Source organism: Podarcis liolepis (assembly GCF_965112155.1).
Source record: "Podarcis liolepis genome assembly, chromosome: 7".
Taxonomy (NCBI): domain Eukaryota; kingdom Metazoa; phylum Chordata; class Lepidosauria; order Squamata; family Lacertidae; genus Podarcis; species Podarcis liolepis.
Genome location: NC_139561.1, coordinates 21,164,606 through 21,189,736, shown reverse-complemented (window position 1 = coordinate 21,189,736; position 25,131 = coordinate 21,164,606). Strand labels below are relative to the sequence as shown.

Here is a 25,131-nt window from a genome sequence, read left to right as displayed (position 1 = left end):
CTATGGACTCCGGTTGGTCGCCGCAAGGGGCCTGGTAGGAATTTTTCCAATTTGGCGCACTTCCAGCCTTTGGGTTTTTTCGCCTACCTCGTAGCAAACGTCACAACGTCCGCGGTATTGGTGGTTAGGCATTGGCAGGGGTTAATTGTTATGCAAATGAATGGGGGGGAGGAAGCGCCATCACCTTCCCCCAAGGAAAAGGGTAGTCCGGTAGAGGACTCCGGGGGGCGTTGCCTTGTCCGAAACCTAGGGAGGTAAGGGCCTCTGGCACGCCCCCAAGAGGTGACACGCGTGGGATCCTAGTTGGCGTACTTCAACAGGACTCCCACGGCTTGTGGATAACCCTTCCCGGTCTCCATGCCGGGTAGTTGATAGGAGCCAATGCCTAAGGCCAATACCTTTCAATTCTGTAATCAATAAAGTTGTGGCCTTTTTATGCCCATTAACCTTAAATAATGTGTCCAGTGTCTTCATTTCACATGGGGGAGGTGACTTGCCACGCAACAAGGATGAATGTCAGTGCTATCACATCTCAACCAAAGGAAAATACGATTGTCTTGCTTTTAAAATACCATTGTGAGTGTAAAAATTTGTTCCTGGACTGCAAATGATTTAGGTAATCCAATAAAAAGAAGGAGGGTCTGGAGGGCATTAAAACAAAATGTTGTTTTGCTGCAAGAAACACATATTAAAAATCAGCTGGAATCCAAAGCACTTATAAAGCACTTATCTAAAAGGTCTTAGTACTCAGCCGTGTGTACACACACACACACACACACACACACACGAAGTGGTATCTGGTGGAACTCTATACCAGACACCACTTCCCATGTCTGCGTTTTCCCCACCACTTCCCATATATTGTCTGTGATCTCACAGAATCAGGGCATGCACCTGTTGGGTCAGCCCAGTGAAAGTGATCCCTGTTCTGCCCTGTGGAACGCCCTCCCATCAGATGTCAAGGAAATAAACAACTATCTGGCTTTTAGAAGACATCAGTGAAGTTTTGAATGTTTGATGTTTTATAGTGTTTTTAATATTCTGTTGGGAGCCGCCCAGAGTGGCTGGGGAAACCCAGCCAGATGGGTGGGGTATAAATAATAAAAAATTATTATTATTATTATTATTATTATTATTATTATTATTATTATCCAGCAGAAATGGGAGTGTGGCACTCACCTGGGTCAAAATGAGACTCGACGATGACACGCACGGCGTTGCTCTGCCCCAGGTCTCGTACCCGGATGCTCTTGAAATCCTTCTTGACATCAGAGTTGCGGAAAAGTTCGTCCAGCTAAAGGTCCAGCAGGTGGGGCAGTGAGAAAGTAAAATGAAAGCAAGAAAGGTTTAGGGAAAGGTACTTGTGGTACCATTTCACATGACTTCTGTCTTTTAGTAAATATATAACACAGGTACGTGAATGGTTTTGAATATGCTGTAAAATATATCTCATCTGTTTCTGATGTTCAGGCTATGAACCACCAGAGAAGAAGTATCAGCAGGCTTGGTGAAGCCCTGAGATTTGTGAAAGAAAAATCTTTAGAAACATTTGCAGAGGGACCTTTCAGGTGGACTGCGCATGTCCAACAGCTGCAGCACATTGGGAAAGGGACTGCAAAACCAGAGGGTAGGAGGAAGATCTCAATGGAGTATCTGGAATCCTGAACAAAGACCATCCACATGGTAACATTTTGTTGCAGGTCTCGTTGGTTGTTCGTTTAGGGTCCACTTAACGAGAGGGAGACAACCTCAAGAGAGAGAATTCCACAAGTGGGAGGCTACCACTGAAGAGTCCTGCCCTTAATGCACGCTAACCAAATCGTAAAGCCAAAGAGAAGGGCTTCTGGGGGCTGATGTTAGGGCCTCAGCATATTCCTATTCCTATTCATTTGTGCTCACCGCGCTTTCGATGCTCCTGGCGGTCTCCCCAAAGAGCTCTGATTTGGGGTCAGCCATCTCTGGTGTGTAGAAAAGCTCTTGACCTTCCACCTCTTCCAAGATGAGAACCCCCTGGAACACTTTTGTTGCTGAAGGGAAGGGGTGGGAAGTCAGAGGAGGAGACACAAATCTGTTAGCTCAACAGAGAAGCGAACAGCATTAATGAACAACAACAACAACAACAGAGTATTCACAGCAAAGCAACCATAAAGAGTGTTCAGTCCCTTGGCGGGGGAGGGGAAGCGAGAAGATGGCAGTATATGGGTAGTGCCAGAGTCTGGGGTTAGTCTGGATGGGTTGGGGGTGGGGGTGTTCAGCGCTATGGAGGTTAGTATTTTGAGAATGCTGGGTCAATAAGGCGAAGGCTCCAAGTGTTTTAGAATCGGCAGAGTTTACCATACAGGTTCCTCCAAGCTCCACCCTGGATGGTGGCTGTCCTGGACTGGCTGAGTAATAAGAGAACAAGACGGTTAGCTGGAAGAAGGAATACATGTCACATAACAAAGGCTGGGGGAGTGCGGGGCTCACATGCAGAAAACGTGGGCTTCTGGGAAACTCCCAAAGGGACGGAGAGAAAGGAAAGAGGAGGCAGAAACAGCTGCCGCATGGTATTCTCTAAGAAACCACAGGAGCAAGGACTAAAGGGATCTGGGAAAGGACAAGGGTGAAAGTGAGTGGCTACGGTCAGGTAAGGGTAAGGTTTAGTGGCAGCATGAGAGTACTGCCATAAACCTGTGTTTTAAAAATGTTAAAAATTGAGGGTTGTATCCAATGCCAGTTCTACTTTTAAGATTCATTTAAGATTATGGATATAACTAACACAGGTGCATTGGTTTAAGTGGGTCTACTCTGAAAAGGGCGTGGCTGGATACAACCCTATTCAATTATTTCTGTTGCAGAAATGTGACGCCCCCTTTGCGAACGCCAGCATTTTGTTATACATACAGATTATTTCTGACACATTAACACAGCAAAACACATTTAAAAGCAGAAGAGAATTTGAGTACTCTGTATCCTTAATACACAAATGAAGGAGAAAAAGGAGACACATGTGATGAAAGCAATTCAAACATTTTACCAGCCTAATCCTCAATGTGACTTAGTGGGATTCCTATGTTTGATATCATCTCAGTCCAGCTATATGTGGTCAGCATCCTATTTCTTTCACAATATTGCGGAGGGGGATGTATTGGTGATGACGCCTCCTTTCCCTTCCGACTTCTTGTGCATGTTGAATATATTAATTTTAAACAAATCTTGATGGAAGACACTTATTTTCCCAGTTTTACTGATGCAACTTCCTTTTATTTTCTACCACATCTCTACTACATTTTCCAAAAGCCAAAAGTAAAGATTGTTTTTCACAAAAAGCTGTTATTGCCGGGGACAGAATTTAATTTCTCAAAAAGAGAGGTGGTGGGGATTTTAAAGGTTTTACCCAGCTTAGTCCTGCTTAGAGTAGACCCACTGATTCATGTCCATTAATTTCAGCGGGTCGACTCTGAGAAGGAGTAGCACTGGATACAACCCTAAATATCTGGCCATTTGCTATGCTTTTCTATTCTGAGAGTTACAATGAGAGACAAAAAGGGATGTTGACATTCGCTTCTGTAGCAATAGGGACTAGAAACTTACTTTTTGTGAAAGTAAAATACATCAGTCCTCAAATAAAGCCATGTAGGTTTGCTGCTTCAGCTGGTCTATCCAAATGCATTATTTGGTTACATCTGTTCTTAAATTTGTGTTAGATGTTCTGCTGGGGTTTTTTTGTTTTGGTTTTTTTGCGTTTTGAAATGCTCCAATGTGGTTTGGTTTGGTTTTCAATTGTGATTTTTATTAGGCTCCTTTGGGAGGAAGGGTAGCATACATTTCCCTTCAGTAAAGATAAAGCCACTTCATTTGTCCACGGGGAAATCAGGACACTCACACCTGGGAAACATTCTGATTATGAAGCTTAACCCACAGCTCAGTGGTAGCTGAGCAAAAAGTGTCCTGCCTGCTGAAGTCCCAGGCTCAATCTCTGCTCAAGTTCCAGAGGCGTCAGCCATCTCTGCTTGTCTTTCAGCAAAAACAGCCAAGAGTCTTTAAGGTGCCATGAGACATTTTGCTGTAATTGCTACTGCAGAGGAGCAGAGCTGGACTCGAGAAGCCGCTTAGGCAGATTGCTCTAGTTTTGGTATCGGGCAGAGTCAAATCTACTCAGCCCATTAGGCTGCTGTTGGCTGCCCTGTTTTCATTTCCTCTGCAGTCTCTAGGAGGGTCTGAAGCAACCTTCTTCCTCAGACGCATTGATGTTTCCATGGACTTCAAAAGAACGCCCACTCAACCCCAGGAAAAACAGGCAATGAGCAGTAGTATCACAATGGGCATGGTCAGGACTGCAGCCTTTCAAAAGAATGGGGAAACACAAAGCAACTAGGCCAGCCTCCTAGAAGACATCAGTGGGATGTCTGTAGCTGTCAGTCCTGCAAAGTCTAGTGCTATGAGGGAGGCAGTCCCCCCCCTCTATCCATTTCCTCCATAATTTTATAAATTATGATATCGCCTTTTAATCTCACCTTTTCTCTAAACTAAAAAGCCCCAGATAGTATAATCTTTCTTCCTTGGGAAGTTGCCCAACCCCCTCGATCATTTTGCTTGCTCTTTTCCAGTTCTACCATATCCTTTTTCAAGTGTGGTGACCAGAATCGTACACAATATTCCAAATGCTGACGCACCAAAGATTGGTATAACACCGTTATAAACAGTTACGAAATCAGCTCCTTCTCTAATGATCCCTTTACACCATGGTCAGACCTTCAGGAGTCTTTGGACCCAGATATTCCAGCCACCATACTGGATTCTCCCTCCTCCACTGCCTTGGCCCTCAAACCCCTCATTGTTATCCCCAAGGCCACAACAGCAGAGGAGACAAGGAGCCAGGCAGGAGCTTCAGGGCAGCTGGCAAAGTGGCCCTCCAGATGTTGATGAGCTACAACTCACCTCAGCCCCAACCAAACTAGGCCAGGAGGATTTGTGCTGATCAGAAATGGGAGTCTAGCAACCTCTGGAGGGCCGTGGTTTCCCCATCCCTGGTCCAAGGGAATGTTTACATTGTCAACACTGAACGTAGGCTGAAGCAGGGTTGACTGCCATGGTTTGACTCCTAGAAAGATCTGAAGTTTTGTGAGGGAACTTAAGGCCTGGTCCCTAAAACTGAATTACTTGACCCAGGGTTCACTGGCTGGCAGTGGAGCAGTAGGTCAGGAAAAACAGGTTTGAAATGAGCTAGTCTTCAAAGGTCGCCAAGGACAGAGTAACAATGCTGACCAAATTTCACCAAGGTGCATGGCCGTCATAACCCTGGAGTCTGAATCCGCAACTCCAGGGGATGAGGGCAAAGACTTTGAAGCAGAAGAGGGCATGCATGGTCAGCCCCAGAAGCGCTTTCGGCCCCCACCCCGAGGATGTGATTCAGAGGACTCCCAGGAAAATGTGAGGCTCCCCTGCTCTATCACAACAGGAGGTTACTGAAGAAGACTGGGTCCTTGAAGTAGAACAGCCTCCTGAAACGCAGCTGGTGCTACCGGTAAGGCTGTTCCTGCTGCTACTATATAAGGGCTCTGTTATAGCTTGTTCCTTCCCAGAACAGCTTCAGAGCTCTGTGTTCCTGGACTTGCCTTGAATCCAACCCATACAACTGCCTTGCATTCCAGCCTCAACCCAGGTTGGGCCCTGCTGTACCTCAGAGCACAACAGTACCCTCTTTTGCAAAACTACAATTTGCAGAGTCCCTGGGCTGACAGTTTAGCGGATTTTAAGCAGAGCTGGGATTCTGTTCCCAACTAAGGCGAGTTATGGACCACTTTGCCCATGGAAGTCAGGCTACAATTGAACAAAACTATATTTACCTGGGCAGTTGCTTCCCTCTGCATCGGCCGCGGCTGTCTTGCCATCAGAGCAGCATCCCAAGGGGGTGTTATAACACGTGGCCCTCTCTATAACTGGGGTGCTCGTGACCCTCGCTTCTTCCATCTCCTCGTCCCCTGCATAACAACAGGATGAAGGCTTTAAATCTTTTTTGGGGGAGAGGAAGAACTCTTAGGATTTTAAAGTTCCTATCACAAGAGGTTTCTTTGTGGACATCTTGTTGTTTTCCTCGATCAGATTCCTGCAGGACAGGTCTGTGATAAAAGGGCTACCACGTTTACTGTGAGGAAAATATTTGCAAATTTGCCTCTGAGAAGAGCCTTGCTGAGTCAGTTCAAAAGGGCTGATCTAGTCCAGCAGCCTTTTCTCACAGGGGCCAATAATATAATAATATAATAATAATAATAATTTATTATTTATACCCCGCCCATCTGGCTGGGTTTCCCCAGCCACTCTGGGCGGCTTCCAACAAAACACTAAAATACAATAACCTATTAAACATTAAAAGCTTCCCTAAACAGAGCTGCCTTCAGATGTCTTCCAAAAGTTTGGTAGTTATTTTTCTCTTTGACATCTGGTGGGAGGGCGTTCCACAGGGCGGGTGCCACTACCGAGAAGGCCCTCTGCCTGGTTCCCTGTAACTTGGCTTCTCGCAGCGAGGGAACCGCCAGAAGGCCCTTGGCGCTGGACCTCAGTGTCCGGGCAGAACGATGGAGATGGAGACGCTTCTTCAGGTATACTGGACTGAGGCCAACAAGATGCCCCAACGGGAAGGCCACAAGCAGGACACAAACACAACAGCAAATCTCCCACCTTGTGGCCCCCACCAATTGGCATTCAGAGGCATGGCTAGTAGTCATTGAGAGCTTTCTCCTCTGTGAATTTGCCTAGTCCACTTTTTAAAGCCATCCCAAGAGAATACAACGAATAAGAACGAAAGGACAGCCTTGCTGGAACAGCCAATGGCCCATCATAGTCCACCCTCCTCTTCTCACAGTGACCAACCATGATGGGAAACTTGCTAGGTGGACAATGAGAGCGACTCTCCCCACTTATGATTCCCAGCAACTGGTATTCAGGGGCATTCTGCCTCCAACATTGGAGGGGGAATATAGCCTTAAGTGGCTAGTAGCCATTGAGAGTCTTGCACTCCAAAGCCACACGGACAAGAAACTTGCTGTGTAGGGCCCAACCAGACCCTGGTAGTCACATCTTTTTTAAAGAAAAACTTGATCAGCAAAGCCAGCCTAAAAATGTGGTTCCCCCCTTCCAGAGACATGGCCTTCTCCGCAGTGGCACCCAGATTACAGCATACCCTTTTAGGTATAAAATGCCTGGGAGAATGCATTGCCAGGCCAATACGACCCCTTTGCATGGTCCTCAGGCAACAAAGAACTGACATCAAAATGGCACAGCCAGCTCACCTGTGGAGCTTGCGCCACTGCCTTCTTGGTCTCCACTGATGCCCATCTCTGGGTCCCCACTGCCTTCTGCGCTGCCTGGCTCAACGTAAGCTGGCTGGCTGGTGACTGGGACAACCGGGGCAGTCGACAGAGGTCGGATTGTGGTCTGGCGGACACCATGCGTGGTCCAAGCAGTTGTGGCTGGGCGAGGGGAGGTGCTGATCCGCCGCGTGACTGGGTGGCTCTGTGGGGAAGCCTTGACTTCAAAGTGCTGGGAGCTGCCTGGCGTCATGGGCAGCTCAGGAACCTGGGGGGTGGCTTGAGGCGTTGGAGGGAGAAGGGATCCCAAGGTTGCAGGTGGTGTAGCGTGGCTGGCATGAGTGATGGATTCTGCAGGGAAAGCAAAAGGAAGGCAGTGGTTAAGAGGCAGGCCAGGACCAGTCAGGCCTGCAGAACACATCACCTGCCAAAGCTGGCTCAGTCCACAAGTCACATATGGGGACAGAGAAGTGGGTGAATAAACCTCATGGGTGCTGCTGTCTGTAGTTTGCAAAGCACTTAGTAGGCTATCATAGGAACAATCTCCACTGAGTGGCTCTCCAGGGTTCCAGACTGGAGATCTCAGGGACTAACATGTGACCTCTTGCGTGCAAAGCAGGCACTCTACCACTGAATGAGGGGCCTTCCCTACTTTTCTGATTAGTGACAAGCTTGCATGTGTGACACATGGTGCTTCTTCATCGCCATGTTAAAACTGGGGCGAAATAGTTCTTTTAGTGGTGGTGCCATCAAGACTTTGGGGCACCTGTCCAGGGCCCCACTGGGCAGAAGGGAGCAGGAGGGACCTCAAATACAGTAGGATGTGCTGACTGCATGTTGGAGTGGGTGAAGTAATGCACTTTATAATTTAAAGACATACACACATACCCTGATACACAAAAAATGGCCAAGGAGTCAAGAGTCTAAAATGACTTAGCTCCACTGCTGATTGTGAGATAACAGATTTTCAAAGCACGCCTTTGGAATTTGAGACCTGCTCCCATACCAATTTGTTTGCAACTCAAGTGAGTCCATCAGATTGGCTTGCATATCACATGCCAAAATCAATAACCTCTCATCAGGCACCAAGGCTCAAAAGAGTGTATATATTTGCTCTCTTTTGTTTCAGAACAAATCTGATATCTGGCTTTTTGACAATTACAGGGTCGAAAAACCTGAAGGCTCGTCATTAAGATTTGAGCCCTGCTTATTACATTCACACAACATCGGAAGGCTGAATAGCTCCCAGACCTTAACTCAGACCTTGACGGCAGCTTTTGACATTTGGATCTTTCCACTGGTGTTTTTTTTTTTAAATGGACATTTTTAGCTGTGGATCTGTCTCCTGTCAGCCCCAACCAGCATTGCCAATGGGCAGCGATGATGGGAGTTGTAGCCCAACATCAGAAAGGTCACAGTATCCCCATTCATGTTTTGTGAGGACCTACTGGGTCTATAAGGCAGGTTACAAAGGTAAAAATAAATATATAGTCCTGTGTCCATTTTAGCTGGTCCATAACCCCACAACTGCATCCCCACCACCCCTGGTAATCATAACTGATTGTCAGTAGTAGTTAAAAAGAGCTGTTTAAAAATTGATGCCTGAGTTTGATCCCCACCCCCCACCCTCCCTGTCCCTTTTCCCTGGTGTGTCATTTTTTTAAAATATAGATTCTAAGCCTGTAGGCAGGGAATGTCTTGTTTTACCTGGCTGCATATAAACCACTGTGGGACCCTTTATGGCTAAAGAGCAAGGTGCAAATGAAATCAATCAGTCAATCGTCCCCAAGTTCCTATCTAGCTTTCTATCTCTCTATTAATGAATTAAATTTATATGCCAACTTTTCCTCCGAGGAACTCAAGGTGGTATACGTGGTTTCTCCCTCCCCATTTTCTGCTCACAACATCCCCATGAGGTAGGTTAGGTTTTGAGATGGTGACTGGCCCACGGTTATAGCTTTGTGGCTATATGGGAATTTGAACCCTGGCGCCCCAAGTCCAGGTTCAGCCCTCTACAACCATTACGCCACTGCCCAAACAAGAAGCTTGACATGGTGCTCATGTATTTACCTTGGCACTGGCCGAAGTGCTTCACCTCTATGACCTGCCCTTGTCGGCAAGCAATGGTCCTCAGCTGGCACTGGTCACCATAGGTCACTCCGTCCGAGCCACAGACCTAGGATAGTTGATCAGATTTAATATTTGTAATTCCGCTTTTCCACACCAACTGTGTTGAGATCAAAGCAGCACTCAGTAATAATAGGATTAAAATTAAAGGGGGCCATCACAGTCATTATAGCCATATCAAAAACACAACAAGGCAGAAAGCAAAACAATTAATCAAAACAATTAATCCAATGGCTGCTGAGCATCAGCCCTGAGCCTGTTGACGTGTGTGTGGTGTGTGAATGAGTGAGAGTGAAACAGATAATGGCAGTTCAGACTCATAGAGTTGGAAGGGACCCTGAGGATCATCCGGTTCACTGCAGCAATATGCAGCTGTTCCTTACAGGGATCTAACCTGCAACCTTGGCGTTATCAGCACCGTGCACTGAGCTATCCAGGTTCTCCAGTGGAGAGGCAATAGGGATGGTCCTCTGCTGATACAACAGGGACAGAGATCAAAGCCCAGTAGGATTCGGGGGGTATAGGAACATAAAAGTGTAAGAACATAAGAAAAACTTGCTGGATCAGTCCATTGGTTTATCTCATTCAGCATCTTGGTCCCACAGTAGCCAACCAGGTGCCTGCAGGAACGCTCAAGTAGGGCCCAAGCACCTCCTGTGGTTTCTAGCAACTGATATTCAAAAACATTACAGCCTCTGACTGTGAAGGCAGAGTATAGCCACTGTGGCTAATAGCCACTGACAGCCTTTTCCAACAATTGTCTTTTAAAGCCATCCAAGTTGGTGGCGATCACCACCTCCTGAAGTAGCAAGTTTCATGATTTAACTATGCACTGAATGAAGAAGTACTTTCTTGGCAACAGCTAACATGAGAAGAGAGGGCAGTGGAAGGTGAAGCAAGGTCAGGTTGTAGTAAGACCACAGGTGACTCGAGTTCAGCTGTAAATAAGCTCATCTGTTCCCCCAATCTGTAAAATGGGAACAATAAATTCTAGGAGTTGTCTCCCGTGTGATGTCCTAGTCAGAAAAGACTCACTGAAATTAATGACATGACTAGCTTAGATCTACTAATGTCATGGGGTGGGTGGGTGGGTGTCCTACACTGAGTAGGGCTGACAATGGACACAATTGTGTCTACTTACCTTGGTCATGTTGGCCTCCGTGCAGAGTGGAGATGGGCACTCACAGTGTGCAAAGCCATTTACTTCCACGCAGGACGCCCCAAACTCACACACCATTTCAGTGCAGGACGAGGGTGCAGATGGGTCTGAGTAGGGTAGGATAAATAACAGTAGAGGCATGGCATGAAAACTCATACACCTGGATTTTGCCTAACATTTGGTAGGTCTACCTTTGCAGATGATGGAGGCGGCATGCACACCACACATCTAAGCAGTGGGGAAGTGGTCTGGGGTCACGGGAGGTCACTGTTTCTGCAGCAGGGTCCCTGTCTCTAGCATCCTAGAGCTGCCCAATCTGCATGAAAGGGGAGCTTCTTAGCCACTGTATGCCCCCATGCTAAGCATTTAGGAACACTGAAAACACAAGGTGCTTCCGTTTCAAGAGAGTGGTGTGCAAGTTCTGTTATGTAGGATGGAGCTGCATGGGAAGCACAATTTAAGCCCCCCCCCCCCGAAAGAAGATACTGGAGCACTCCAAATCCTTTGTCCATGTACGTGCACATGCTGAAACAGTAGATCTAGCTGAAAAGCAATACATGGAAACTTGCATTAATTGTTGCAATGCACCCCTAATTAATATTGTATAATCTTAGAAGGGTGTGGTTGTGACTACCATGAAGGGACCTTGCACTTCTGATTTTGCCATTACACTGCTGCATTTACAAAACACATTTAAAGCACATGACTTCCCCCCAAAGAACTGTAGTTTGTTAAGAGTGCCAGGAATCCTAGGATTCTCTGGGGGAAGCAATGCGCTTTAGGATGTGTGGGGTGCACACAGCCAGAGAGGTGTTAAAGCCATATTCACAAACAGTTGTATTATACCGCAATCTTGGGTTCGAAGAAACAGCCCCTCCCCGCTCACCTTTCTCGCAGCCAGACATTCCCAGCTTGCTTCCGTTGGGACACTGGTTGCATTTCATGCCTGTGATGCCGGTTTTGCAGGAACACAAGCCTGTCATCTGCTCACAGTCATCGCGCACCGAGCCCACGGGATCACAGTGGCAAGCTTCACAGGAAGGCAACAGGATGGGAAGGAACAAACTGAATATATGACTCAGAAATCGCGCCCCCTCACCCTGGCCCCATCCATTTAAAGCTCTATGATATTGCTTTAAACAGCCATGGCTACTCCCCTGGGAACTGTAGTTTGCTAAAGGTGCTGATAATTGTTAGGAGGCACACACGCACACACCCCTTCTCTTCACCGAGCTATAATTCTCAAGTGGTTTAAAAATCACTCTCCCTCTTCCCAGGGAAGTGTGGGAATTGTAGCTCTGCGAAGAGAACGGAGGGGTGTTTGAGTCCCCTAACAACCCTTAGCGCACTGTCATAACAGTGCATCATTTAACTTATAGATTTCACTGCCACACAAATGTTTTAAAGGGAATTGGTACCAAATGCCAGTGGGGGAAAGTACATCAAATGCCAAGAGACCATTCCCTCTTGCTATGTGCTCCACTCCACCACCAACTGAAAATATCAGGCAGTAACAATGAGAGGGGGCTACTGCCTTCCTGCCCCACTTGTGGGCTTCCCAGAAGCACCTGATGGACCCATTGTGAGAGAAACAGGACTCTGGACTAGATGGCTTTTGCTCTGCTCCAGCAGGGCTCTTCTTGTTCTTTTATGTATTCAAGATATCCTTTTATTTATTAAATATAATATCTTTATTAATCCCGCCCTTTCTCCCAAAAGAGCCCAGAGTGGGGGTGAGGGCAAACATTTCTGTGATTTTTAAAAAAATACCATTTAAAATAAAACAAAAACTTATTTAAAAAACCTCTAAAACACAATAAAAAAATTAAGAACAGACGCAGCCAAACATGAAGAGTTTTCATCAGGCCACTAAAAGGGTACAGTGATGACGCCTGCCTTATATCAATGGGCAGGGAGTTCCACAAAGTACAGGTTCTGCCACACTAAAGGAATGATTCCTAAAGCGTCACAACAGTGCTTCAAAAGTGTGGTTTGGATGTGACTATCATTTGTCATGACTGGATAGGAACTGCCATCTGTGTGGCATTTGTGGAATGCAAACCTCAAAAATGTTTACGTATGAGTTAAGGCCACCTCTGACGTTCTTAATGGGCTGCATGGATAGTTGAGGTCAACATGGAGGGCCATGTATATAGCTGGGTGCAGATCAACAATAACTCACAAGGTGTCAGCGAAGTTAACTCTTTATTCAAAGAAACAAAACAGCCCAGGCCTAGTAAGAACAGCAACTCCCCAGTAGTTCTTGCCCCAATGAGGAAGTTGCCACCTGAGACCTCGCCGCCTGATCTGTCTTTGCTCTGCCCTCTTCATACTTCTGCAGGTTCTAGGAGACCAAGGGGGAGGGGAGCTGATTACAGCTGGAGGGGGAGACTCCTTGGATTCATCATTAGCCTGCCTCATCTCTGCCTCTTGCCCCTCCTTTCTCTCCAGCCTCCACTTCTGCCTCTGATTCCGGACTGCTGTCTGCCACAGCTTCTTCCTGATCACTTAATCCTGTTGCCTCTTCAGCTTCTAGCACCTCCTCCTGCTAATCTGCTCCCTCTTCTCCCTCTGACCACTCATTGTCATCCCATCACCAATCTCCTGCCTCTGAGTCTTCTTTCCTTGGGAGTTCCCCAGCTGGTGCCTCCCACCATTCCTCCGCACCCAGCTAGTCTTGTAAAACTTCCAATCATGACCCCAAATCAAAGGGCATATGAGCACAAATGCAGATGTTCTTGGCTCTATCTCTAGGCACACCAGACAGGCAAATCCTGACTGCAACCCCAAACCCACCCCCAATGAATTTCCCAGCTCTCTGTTGAGCGTTTAAGAAGGGAATGGGAGGGAGAGGGGCATAAAGTTATAAGATAAAACCACTTATTGTCTGAAAATTCTCAACGGAAAACAAAACTCTCTGGTTCATTTTGCAGACAGCGGGTTCCTTTTGAGAAGGGACAGCTGGGTTTGGGATGGTGGAGGATTCATCAATCCCCTTCCAGTCGTCAGTTCCAGTGGTTAATGAGTGATGCCATTAGATGCACACATCCCAATTCCCAGCGTGATCTTATTAGCTCTTAAGCCTACTGTGAGCCTGGGCTTTTATAACTTTAATGAGGTAACACTTGTTCTCAGCACCCAGGATGGAACCCAAGAGTCTCAACTCCCAGTTCAGTGCTGAACTCGGAGGAAGGGCTTGTTGTTTTTAATCGCTGGAATGGATAAAGCCATCTCCATTTGAGGAATGACTGCTTCAGAACAATTCGGATCCATCGCCCAAGAGAGAAAGGAAGAGGGGGATGGTATCACTATAATAATTTCTCTCTCTCTCTCTCTCTCTCTCTCTCTCTCTCTCTCTCTCACACACACACACACACACACACACACACACACACACAATTCTTTGTTGTTTGCTATCCTTTCCAAATAACTCTTCTTCCCATGATAATTCCGCCCTCTCCCCGTTCACCACCTTATTGATTCCTTTGCTTTTGTCTCCAATGGAGCTTGAAATTAACACAGCCTTCCCCTGCCTCCACTTCTCTCTCTCTCTCTCTCTCTCTCTCTCTCTCTCTCCCCTAACCCCACCACCACCACCACTTGCCCTATCGCAGTTCACTTCCTTATTTGCACAGAGAAATAGTCTCAATACAGATCTGGGGAAAGTGATCAAGATTGGGCTGTATCCCTTGCCCCAATTTCTCAACAGAAATATAAGGGGCCATCTGGGGTGTCAAAGGAGGGGTGGAAAATGGAAGACACTGGTGTTGGGGAATAGAGAGCTGGGTTTTTAGCTAGGGGTGAGCAGAAGGAAAACTGCATTCCACCAGCAAACTACTGGACTATTGGCCTGGAGTCTAAATTAACCCAACCAAAAGTTACTAGCCTGCAATTTTTTACTCCTAAGAATGGACAGTGCATGTCATTGGCCCCAGCAACAACCAGGATTCAGAGTTGGGTGCTAAGGAGCTAGAGTGGGTTCTTAGCCCTGAAATGGAATATGTGGACCAGGAGCCCCCTGAACCCAAGGCCGCAGCACTAGTGCCCACAGAACTGGAAGCCAATATATCCTCAGTTCACTTCCGTGTTGGAGCACAAGTTGCATTGCTCGCTAGGAGCTCTCCTTGGTGCTGAAGCAGCCTGCCTGCCTTGCTGTTTTGCAGTGTGGGCTCGTACAGTGGACAAGGATAGGACAGAGCACTGCTTGCTGCTGAGTGGAGGAGGTAAAACACCCTTTTCCTCTGCACCTAGCAAAGGAATGCAGAGGGCTGCCAGAGGAGGGGTAGAATGCTGTCTGCCTCTTCTGCACCCCACTCACCTAGTCACCTATGATGACCAGTGTTAGGCAAGTGGTGACCTTTTAAGTTGTGGTACCCGGTCAAGAAAGCTTACCTGGCACCTCCTCTCATAACCACTAGGTGGAGCCTTTTTAATTCCCCCTCTCCTTTTTAAGGCACTACTTAACTTGGGTTTTACTATGCTGTTGTGTTTATCTTTGTGTTGTGTTGTTGTGTTGTGTTGTGTTGTTTGGTGTGTCAGACTAGAAAGTTGTAGCAATTCGAATTCCCCCCCCCCCCGAAGCTCACTGTATGGCTTTGGGACAGCCATCATATCACTTAACCTAAGCTATCTCACAGGGATGTTGCTATGCTAAAATGGAGAGGAAGGGGGCAAGAACCACACAAGCCTCCTTTAGCTCCTTGGAGTAAAGACAAGGATATAAATGTAAGAAATAAAATTAAATAAAACATTGATATAGTTATTTGTATGTGTGAATCTGTTCTTTTTGTTTTATTGTTTTTAATTTCGTATCACTGCAAGTTGCTCTGGAAGTAGATACCCTGAAAGGTATTTGTTGTTGTTTCACATTAATAAATGTAAATGTAGCATGGTGGATGGTTCATCAATTTTACTGAGCCTTCAGCCACGTGTCACCTCAGCAATAAGAACTAAAAGCTTATGAATTGGAAGGCTGAAGTCTACAGGAAAACCTAACACCTTCAAGCTAGGAACAAAATGTAGGTTGATTCCTATTCAGTCAGCTGGCAAAATATTCATTTCTACAGCTGGAGACAACAGGCGGGATTAAATTTGGGGCTTCTGCTAACATCTGGAGGAGAGCAAGAATACATTTCTCATGGGGACTACTACTAACATCTGGCTAAGTGAAACCCAAAATGGTTATTACTAACATCTGGAAAAGAGAGTGTCGGGTTTCTCCCATGGCCAGCATCTGGAAGGCATCAGAACAAATTTCTCTACCATCTGGAGGAAAGGAAAGGTATGTTTTTGCAGAACATTATTATTAGAAGGGGATTGGAGGGGGAAAGCTTCCATTTAACATCTGGAGTTTTCAACTCCCATGAACTAACAAGACGGAATTGGTCAGATCAGCTTCCTCCAGCCTGTTGACAGGGCTTTGCGATTTCCCTTGCCGCAAGGCCTGCTCCACATCTTACAAGCACAGGCTCATCTGTTTCAAATTAACACACAAGTTGAACCTAAGGCAGACCTTTTGTAAATCTGGCTACGTGCTGCAACTCTTTGAAAAACGACTTCATGCCACATACAGTGGATGTGACCTGACCTCCAGACCTGGACGTTGTTATTGCTCACAGATTTGATCTTGCATGGCAAGGGCATGGAGTCTGTCAGCTTCCAAGGAGGGTTTGCTCCTTGTATGACTGCCAAGGCCAAAACAGTCTGAAAATGAGCAGACCTCAGACCAAGAGCATGGGAGTCTGCTGATGGCAGCAGTAATCCAAAACATCCGGAGGGCACCAGGTTGGAGGCAGCTGTTCTAAGGTCTTAGGCAGGTCTTCCCCAGCCCAACAGGGAGATAACCTTCTGCATGCAAAAGACAATTGGATATGTGAAACTGCCTTATATCAAGTCTCATGGATCCAATTAGCTTCGTATTTTAAAGCACCTAATGGCCTGCCACATGGAAAATAGAGCAAGCTTGTTTTCTGCTACTCCACACGGCAGGACCCAAACTAATGAATTCAAATTACATGAAAAGAGATTTCTGCATTTCAGTGGATTGGCCAAGATGACCCTCAGGGTCCCTTCTAATGTTACAATTCTATGATTCTGTGAATCGTTAGGAATAGCTTTCTGACAGTAAGAGCTGCTTGACAGTCGAACAGACCCCCTCAAAAGGTGGTGGACTCTCTTTCACTGTTTTAAAAATAGTCATCTGTCAGGGATTCTTCAGCTAAAATTGGACTAAACGACCCTTGGGGTACCTTCCAACTCTAAAATTCTATGATTTACCATCAGACCCTTTTTTTAATATGGAGGTGAACCTGGGATCTTCTGCATGCAAAGGGCCTGATTTACTATTGATCTACTGCACCTTCCCAAGAGCATGCGATAAAAATGCAACGTCAACATTCACTCTGCCACCAAACAGCTTTGCTGATGCTGGGCAGGAGTCATTCAAACCTCCAGGATCTCCTGGCAAAAATTTCCCCTTCCTGGTTGTGACTGCAATACTCACGGGTACAGCCACTCTTGCTGTCGGTGACAATGCCACGGAAGTTCCAGAAGCCCGGCTCGCAGCGGTCGCACTTCAGGCCCCCCACACCAGGTTTGCAGGAGCACTGCCCCGTGGCAGGGTCACAACTTCCTCCATAGGAACCGTAGGGGTTACAGTGGCAGGTACCTGCAAAAGACGGGTAGGAGGTCCGATATGTTTAATAACATAAAAGGAGCCCTGCTGGATCAGAGCAAAAGCCCATCTAGTTATAAGAGCGTCCAGTTTCTCAGTGGCGAGCCGGATGCCCATGGGAAACACACAAGGCGGACCCAAGTACAGTGGTACCTCTGGTTACATACTTAATTCGTTCCGGAGGTCCGTATTTAACCTGAAACTGTTCTTAACCTGAAGCACCACTTTAGCTAATGGGGCCTCCTGCTGCCGCCGGAGCACGATTTCTGTTCTCATCCTGAAGCAAAGTTCTTAACCTGAAGCACTATTTCTGGGTTAGTGGAGTCTGTAACCTGAAGTGTATGTAACCCGAGGTACCACTGTACAAGAGCACTCTCTCCTTCTGAAGCTTCCAGCAACTGGTATTCACAGGCCTTACTGCCTCTGACTGTGGAGGCATGGCATAGCCATTGTGGCTGGTCCAGCATCCTGTTCTCACAGTGGCCAGCGCAAGATGCTTCTGGGAAGCCTCAAGTCAGGATCTAACATCCAATGGGATATCCCCACTTATGATTCCCAGCACCTGGAATTCAGAGAAACACTGCCTGGAGATACAACATAGCCGTCTCAGCTAGTAGCCACTACCTTGTATTCTACAAATCTACTTGCCAAGGACAAACACCCAAAGCAAAACACTTAAGCAGCACACAGATCCTGTCCCCCAAGTTCTGCAGAAGCTGAAGTGAAGATCAGAAAACAGCAGAAACTCTCTCAAATGGCTTGGAAGAGACCCTGCTATTTCCTCGAAACCCTGGCACATGTGAAAGTAGGCTTTGCCTCTCTCCTGAGCCCTTTAGAGGAAAAGAGTGCTTTGTGCAGATCACAAATAACAAATAGCTAGTATATCATGCCAACCTTTGGAAGGCCTCAAACATAGTGACTGAGAAGAAAGAAATGGAGATGGGAAAGAACAGTGGTAGGTGTGGAAATGTTTTGTATATGCTTGCAAATCAACAAAGGACACAGAAAAGCCACAGGATTCAGGTTCCTAAGAATCTGAGCTTTCTTTGATATTTTTAAAAAATGAACGAGTTTCTGTGACCTATCTAAATTATGCAGGATTGTGTGATTGTCTTATTTTATACAGCATCTTACTTTTATTTGCTTTCCATAATTTATAATGTGGGGCTGGAGAGCAATGGAGCAATGCCGTTGTGCTTTATTCAGTCTCTTCTCTAGCTGGAAGCTCAGCCAGATGGGTGGGGTAGAATAATAATAATAATAATAATAATAATAATAATAATAATAATGAAATCTGCCTGATTCTGAGTGAGAGCATTGGTCCATCTAGCTCAGGATTGTCTACAATGACTAGCAGGGGAACCCCAGCATTTCAGACAAGGAGTCTTTCCCATCACATACTGCCTGATCCTTCTAGTGGAGGTGCTGGGTATTGAATCTTGGACTTTCTGTATGCAAAGGAGATGATGTACCATTGAGCTAAGGCAACACTGAGTTGCCTCCCAACACTTTCTTTGCCACAATAAGCACTGAAAACTGGTGGAGGAGGAACAGGAGGAGGAGAAGGACAAAGAAGCTAATAATAACAATCTGGGATTCTCAGAAAGCTGAATTCTATGTCCACTATCACATTCCATATTTCTCCTGTGAAATTGTTTCTTGAGAAATACTAGCAATTGAAACAAAACAGTACGTGGTTTTTAAGGAACTCTACTTTTCAAGCTGTACGATTTTGTAAGGCTTTCCCTCTTCCATCCTTGTTTACTTTCTGCCCCGCTATGTGGAGCTGCTCTCTCGCACAATGTCAAAAAGAGATTGTTCTCAGATTTCATCGGCTTATTGGCATGCAAAACTTCCTAGCCAAGGTCCATCTGCTCCTTGCTGTCTGCATGCAAATTGCCAGCTGTTGGGAATCAAATGTGGATGCACCCGCGGTCCAACCCTCTATGGGAGCAGGTACAAGAACACTGGATCCTGGGCAGATCCATTCCCCCTGAAGCTGCTCGCTCTGAGGCAGGAGGCCAGAAAGAGATTCTTGGACAAACCAAAGTGGCTTATGTGACGCTGAATGTTTTCCTTCCATTGCAGGAAGGAAACACTAGAGGGGGGGGGAATTATTGCAGAAGCTGGCCGCAGGGAATAAATCTGAGTCCTGCAGCACAGTTTTCAGGCCGGTGATTACATCTTGATTTATACCCCCTGCTGTGGACGCAAGGGCATGAGCGAGACACAAGTTAAAGAGAGGTTTGATTCAAGACACAGCAGATAAACTTTAGGAAGGGGGCGCAAATGGAGCTGGCTTGACAAACGGGGAAGCGATGCCTAACGCCATGAGCAATAGGTATGAATGACTGGGGGAAACTGGGTTGCTCTGAACCTGATGATCATTGCTTTTCCTCTTGTCCTTTCCAGGGCTTCTAAGATCTCACAACGCAACACCTGGATGTTTTTAAGCTCACCTTCACAGCTGTGGGAATTCCAAGCCTAGAGGATTGTCACTGCCCCTTTCCCCACACTCCATCCCACCTTCCATTAAGGCAGAAGATCTCAAGGTGGGGAAGTCCTATGCTAGTTTCTGCAAACAGGAAAATAGGAAGGTGTCTTATAATGAATCAGACTATTGGCCCATCTAGCTCAGTACTGTCTACACTGACTGGCAGTGGCTGTCTAGGGTTTTAAGAAAAGGAATCATTTACAGCCCTACCTGGAGATGATGGTGTCTGAATGTGGGACTTTATGCACCTAAAGCAGATGCTGTACCATAGACCCATGGGTACTCGTATGGTTAGGGACCTGCCTTATGCTGAGTCAGATTGTTGGGCAATCTAGCTCAGTACTGTCTACACTAACTGGCAGCAGCTCTGCAGGGTTTCAGACTGGGTCCTCTCCCAGCCCTACCTGGAGATGCCAAGGATTGAACCTGGGACCTTCTGCACAAGAAGCAGATGCTCTAACCACTAAGCTATGGCCTTTCCCTGTAATATGCAAACCATGGGGACACAGAAGAAATGCACAGGCCTAAATGGCATGTAGCACCACACACTGGCCATTACAAGGACCATCATCACCTAAAAAACCAGTAATAATTAATAAAAATGATGAAATAGAGCAGGGGCAGCCAGCTTGTTGACCTCCAGGTGTTGCTGGAGCTATAGCTCCCATCATCCTTGGCCGCTGGTCATGCCGGCTGGGGCAGATGGAAGTCAGAGTCAAGCAACAAGCCGAGGGCACTGCACTGGCTATCCCTGATCAAGAGCAATGGCTTTTGAACGGCTGGGATTCTGCAGATGTCCCTCAATTAAGTGATCAATTACAGCAGAAAAGCTTCCTTGAAAAAGAGCTCTCACCCTCCTACTGCCAATCATCTCCTAAGCCACGTTTCTAATCCTTATTATGTTCCGGGCACGTTCTAGTTCATGCAGGGTGAAAAGTGAGGCTTGACAAGCCTGGCCGGAGTCTGATGTCAACTGAGTATGCAGCCTGGAACACTCCCCACAATGCCTCTGCCATACCCTGCACTTTTTGTGGCAGGTTATGGTGAAGGCTTCTTAGAGCCAACAAGTTTTTAAATGGCTCCTTCACAGACACCTAGCTTTGCAACTCTCACAAAGAGACATGTCGTATAAGATAGGTGTCAGGAGTGTGTGCAGGAGCCAGGCCCTGTGACCAGTAGGGCTTCACAGGACTGGGGCCTTCCTAAGTTTGTTCTGGAGAGGCAAGGCGCGGTCGCACAGGTGAGGCCGCTTGGTAACTCACTGCACCTGGTGGCAAGAGCCGGGAAGGGATATAAGGTCAGCATTTCCCTTCAGCTCTTTGCCACAGCAACACGTTTCCTGCCTTGCTGCATTTGGCTTCTTGCTTCCTGGTCCTCAAACCTTGGCTTCCTGACTCTCAGACCCCTGGCTTCTGGACTCTTGCTCCTGCTCCCACCCTGGCATCTTACCCCCAGTCCCGACGTCCTCAGCCAGGACTTCAATAGCCCATAGACTGGACCGTGACAGTAGGTCTGCCTTATTATCCCAATATTGCACATTAAGGTGGGTGGCATGGTATGGAGCGGTGCAAGATAATGCATTGCTGGAACCCATCTGGTGCATCAGAACATAAGGAGAGCCAGCTGGATCAGGCCAGCGGCCCGCCTGGTCCTCTTCTCGCAGTGGCCAACTAGATGCCCATTATGGGAGACCTGCAAACAGGACCTGAGAGCAAGAGTCCTCTCTCCTCCCTTGCAATTCCCAGCAACTGGCTTCAGAAGCATATTGCTTCTGACAGCGGAGGTAGAATGAAGCCATCATGGTTAGCAGCTGCTGACAGCCTTGTCCTCCATGAATTTATATAATCCTCTTTTAAAGCCATCCAAGTTTGTGGCCATCACTGCCACTCGTGGAAGCGAATTCCAAAGGAGGAACTTTCTTTGGTCTCTCCTGAAATCTCCCAACGTTCTGCTTCATTCCCTGAATTCTAGCGTTATATGAGAGAGGGGGGAAACCTTTTCTCTCTCTCTCTCTCTCTCTCTCTATATATATATATATAAATTTCTGTTTTACAATTTAAAGTACTCATTTTTACATCCTTAAGATATTGATGACTTCCCTTTGTCTCTTCCCATGGTTTATTTTACATATCATAAATCCCTGCATATTTTACAGAAACTATACCATTCAGTATTCCATTATTACATCCATCGTAACTTATTTACACTGTTGAATTGACATCTTTCCGCAGGGCCTGCAAGACAGAGCTGTTCCATCAGGCCTTTGGCCAGGGCACAGCCTGACTCCCTCCTTTGGCAATTTTCACAGAACTCTAACCCAATGGTTGCTATCAATTTGATTTGAATTAATTTTATAATGAATTGATTTTAGAATGTTGTATTATTTTATTGTTGTTAGCCGCCCTGAGCCCGGCTTCGGCTGGGGAGGGCGGGATATAAATAAAATTTTTATTATTATTATTATTATTATTATTATTATTATTATTATTATTATCATCATCATCATCATCATCATCATCATCTTAATGCTGCCAGCGTTTTCAGCTGTACACAGTTATTTCCCATATATTCAATAAACATTTTCCAATCTTCTCTAAACGTATGTTCTTCTTGTTCTCTTATTCTATATGTTAAGTCTGCAAGCTGTGTATATTCTTGCCACTCTTCTTTGGTTGGGACCTCACTCGTTTTCCATTTTGGAGCTAACAAAACATGGGCTGCACTAGTGGCATACATAAATAAGCTTTTTTTTTTTTTTGAAACCAGGGAATTTGTCTGAATTATCCCCAACAGAAAGGACTCTGGTTTGGGGGGAGAAAGTACTTTTAAACATTTTTTTCAATTCATTATGGATCATTTCCCAATACTCATTTACTCTTTTACAAGCCCACCACATATGAAAGAAGGTTCCCTAAACCTCTTTGCATCTCCTGGGAAAACCTTTTCTCTATCCACTTTCTCCATGCCATGCAGAATTCTGCACATTTCTTATCTTCATGTCTTCTCATACAGATCTTTGCTCTAAACCAAAAATAGGAGAAGCAGCTCCAAATGTCGTAACCTTTCTTTGTAGAGGAGTTGCTCCACTCCGCGGATCGTTCTGCTTGCCCTTTTCTGAACCTTAATAGCAGAGATGAGGCCCAAATCATGGCTCAGTCTCTTAGTGGCTACATTGCATAAGCAGTCAGTGTGGCACCATGAGAGAAGCCAGCCAGCCCCTCCCCGCTGCCCACCCTTACTGGTGACCTCTGTGACTCCACAGCCCAGGAGCTCCCGAGCGATTAAAGCTGCTTTCAGAACGCTTCCTCTTATTAAATTATATGGCGCATGAAATGATTCTACATCCCCAATCAAGACTGCCTCATCTCGGCACGCTCGCCTACGATGGCCACAGACCAGCCGATGCCCTAATGGATACCCGTGAACCAGCTGGCTGTCAGCCTCAGCTGTTAAAAATGTTGCTAATGCTTTCTCATCTCGTTAGGTTAAAGAGCCGTCTCCGGCTAATTATTTTATAAAATATTAATAAAACCTTCGCGGATGTGGCCGGCTGCGGCGAAGAGGAAGGGGGCCCTGAAACTGGAATGCACACAGTTTAAAACACTGGGCACATTCTGAGGTTATAGGAAAGGGAGGGAGCCAAGGCAATGAATGCACACATCACCCCCTCTAATGGCAAACTCAGACAATGAGCGCCTGCAGGAATGTGCTCAGAATGGGACTACAAATCCAGAGTTCTCCCTCTTCAGGCACAAGAGGCGAGCAGGTTGTGCTTAGCATCATCCCCCGGGATTGGCAGATCTCTGGACTGGACAGGCTTGATGTAAATATCAGGATCTAGTCTCCTGCTTTTGCCTAAGCTCCAAGCAAGATCTTCTGCCTCCTGCAATCAGCTCCTTCTGCATTAGAGGTGCTGCTTTTGAATTATGGTGCTGGAGGAGACTCTTGAGAGTCCCATGGACTGCAAGAAGATCAAACCTATCCATTCTTAAGGAAATCAGCCCTGAGTGCTCACTGGAAGGACAGATCCTGAAGCTGAGGCTCCAATACTTTGGCCACCTCATGAGAAGAGAAGACTCCCTGGAAAAGACCCTGATGTTGGGAAAGATGGAGGGCACAAGGAGAAGGGGATGACAGAGGACGAGATGGTTCGACAGTGTTCTCAAAGCTACCAGTATGAGTTTGACCAAACTGCGGGAGGCAGTGGAAGACAGGAGTGCCTGGCGTGCTCTCGTCCATGGGGTCAAGAAGAGTCAGACACGACTAAACGACAACAACAACTTCAGATCCAGCTCCAGGTATGACTGCCTGTGATCACTCCCTGGCCTTAGAAAGCTATTTCTTCGGCTCAGGGAAACCCCATGGCATCGGTGTTTAACATCCCCACTGTCACAAGACAAAAGAAGAAAATGAAGTACATATTTAACTCACTGGGGCAGCCTGCAGAGCCGACGCCAAGAGCCAAGGTCACGTTGTCTGGGCAGCATCCATAAACGGTCTGGCTGCAGTGGAGGAGTGGAGGAGGTAGGATTGTGGTTCCTATGGAGAAAACAAAAAACAAAAATACACAGGTTAGAAATGATAGGAGTTTGGAGTGCAACAACTTACGGAGGGCCATCCCTGATCTAGGGAGGTGGGCGGGGAGTAATCAAGAGGATGAGATGCCAGCGCAGGACAAAGGGATGTGGGTTGACTAAAAGCCTTGCCAGACCCGCATGAGAGGGTTACCTCGGCAGCTGCCCTGACCCGTCACATAGATATCCTGTCGCTTTTCGCAGCGTGTCTTTTTGAGTTCGCACTCATTAGCGTAGGTCACACCATCAGAGCCACATACCTGTAGGGAAGAGAAACAGGAGGTAACTCCATCTCCTTCTGTCGTACACCCAAGACAGGCTTAGAAAGTTACCAATGGCAGAGGGTGTGCCTTGGAAGGAAGCATCACTTTATGCTTAGGCTTGCGCCCACACCTGCTCATATTTTTTTTAAAATCATTTTTTTTTTATATTTATGATGTAATACATACCGCTTGACCATTCCTAGAGAAATACGAGGCACCAAATGCACCCACCCCTCCCAACAAGGGTACAACTCGGTACAAATAAACACAGCACATATTACAGGTAGAAGGAAAACAGCCAATCAGGATCCAATAAAATGGAAGGAAAAAAAGTACCGTATTTTTTGCTCTATAGGACGCACCAGACCATAGGATGCACCTTGTTTTAGAGGGGGAGAACAAGAAAAAAAAATTCTCCCCCTCTCTGCTCAGCGCCCCTTCAGCGAAGCGGCAGGAGAAATGGAGCCCCTTCCATTTCTCCTCCCGCTTGGCTGAAGGGGCGATGCGCAGCTCTCCCTCTCTGCTGAAGCCAGGAGAGTCTTGCTCTCCTGG

General features: G+C 46.6%; 1 protein-coding gene across 5 annotated transcripts in view; it reads right to left on the bottom strand.

Moving 5' to 3' along the window:
• The window catches only part of AGRN (agrin), a 240,152-nt gene that overhangs the window by 33,670 nt on the left and 181,351 nt on the right, over positions 1-25,131 (bottom strand). For all 5 annotated transcript variants that reach the window (XM_083512750.1, XM_083512751.1, XM_083512752.1 and 2 more), the window contains 10 exons: positions 24,471-24,576; positions 24,174-24,281; positions 17,078-17,242; positions 11,462-11,605; positions 10,558-10,682; positions 9,360-9,465; positions 7,272-7,640; positions 5,829-5,963; positions 1,900-2,027; positions 1,180-1,294 (listed from right to left, as the gene is read on the bottom strand). In XM_083512750.1, coding sequence (XP_083368876.1) covers positions 1,180-1,294; positions 1,900-2,027; positions 5,829-5,963; positions 7,272-7,640; positions 9,360-9,465; positions 10,558-10,682; positions 11,462-11,605; positions 17,078-17,242; positions 24,174-24,281; positions 24,471-24,576 — 1,501 coding nt within the window. The remainder of the gene's footprint in view (positions 1-1,179; positions 1,295-1,899; positions 2,028-5,828; positions 5,964-7,271; positions 7,641-9,359; positions 9,466-10,557; positions 10,683-11,461; positions 11,606-17,077; positions 17,243-24,173; positions 24,282-24,470; positions 24,577-25,131) is intronic.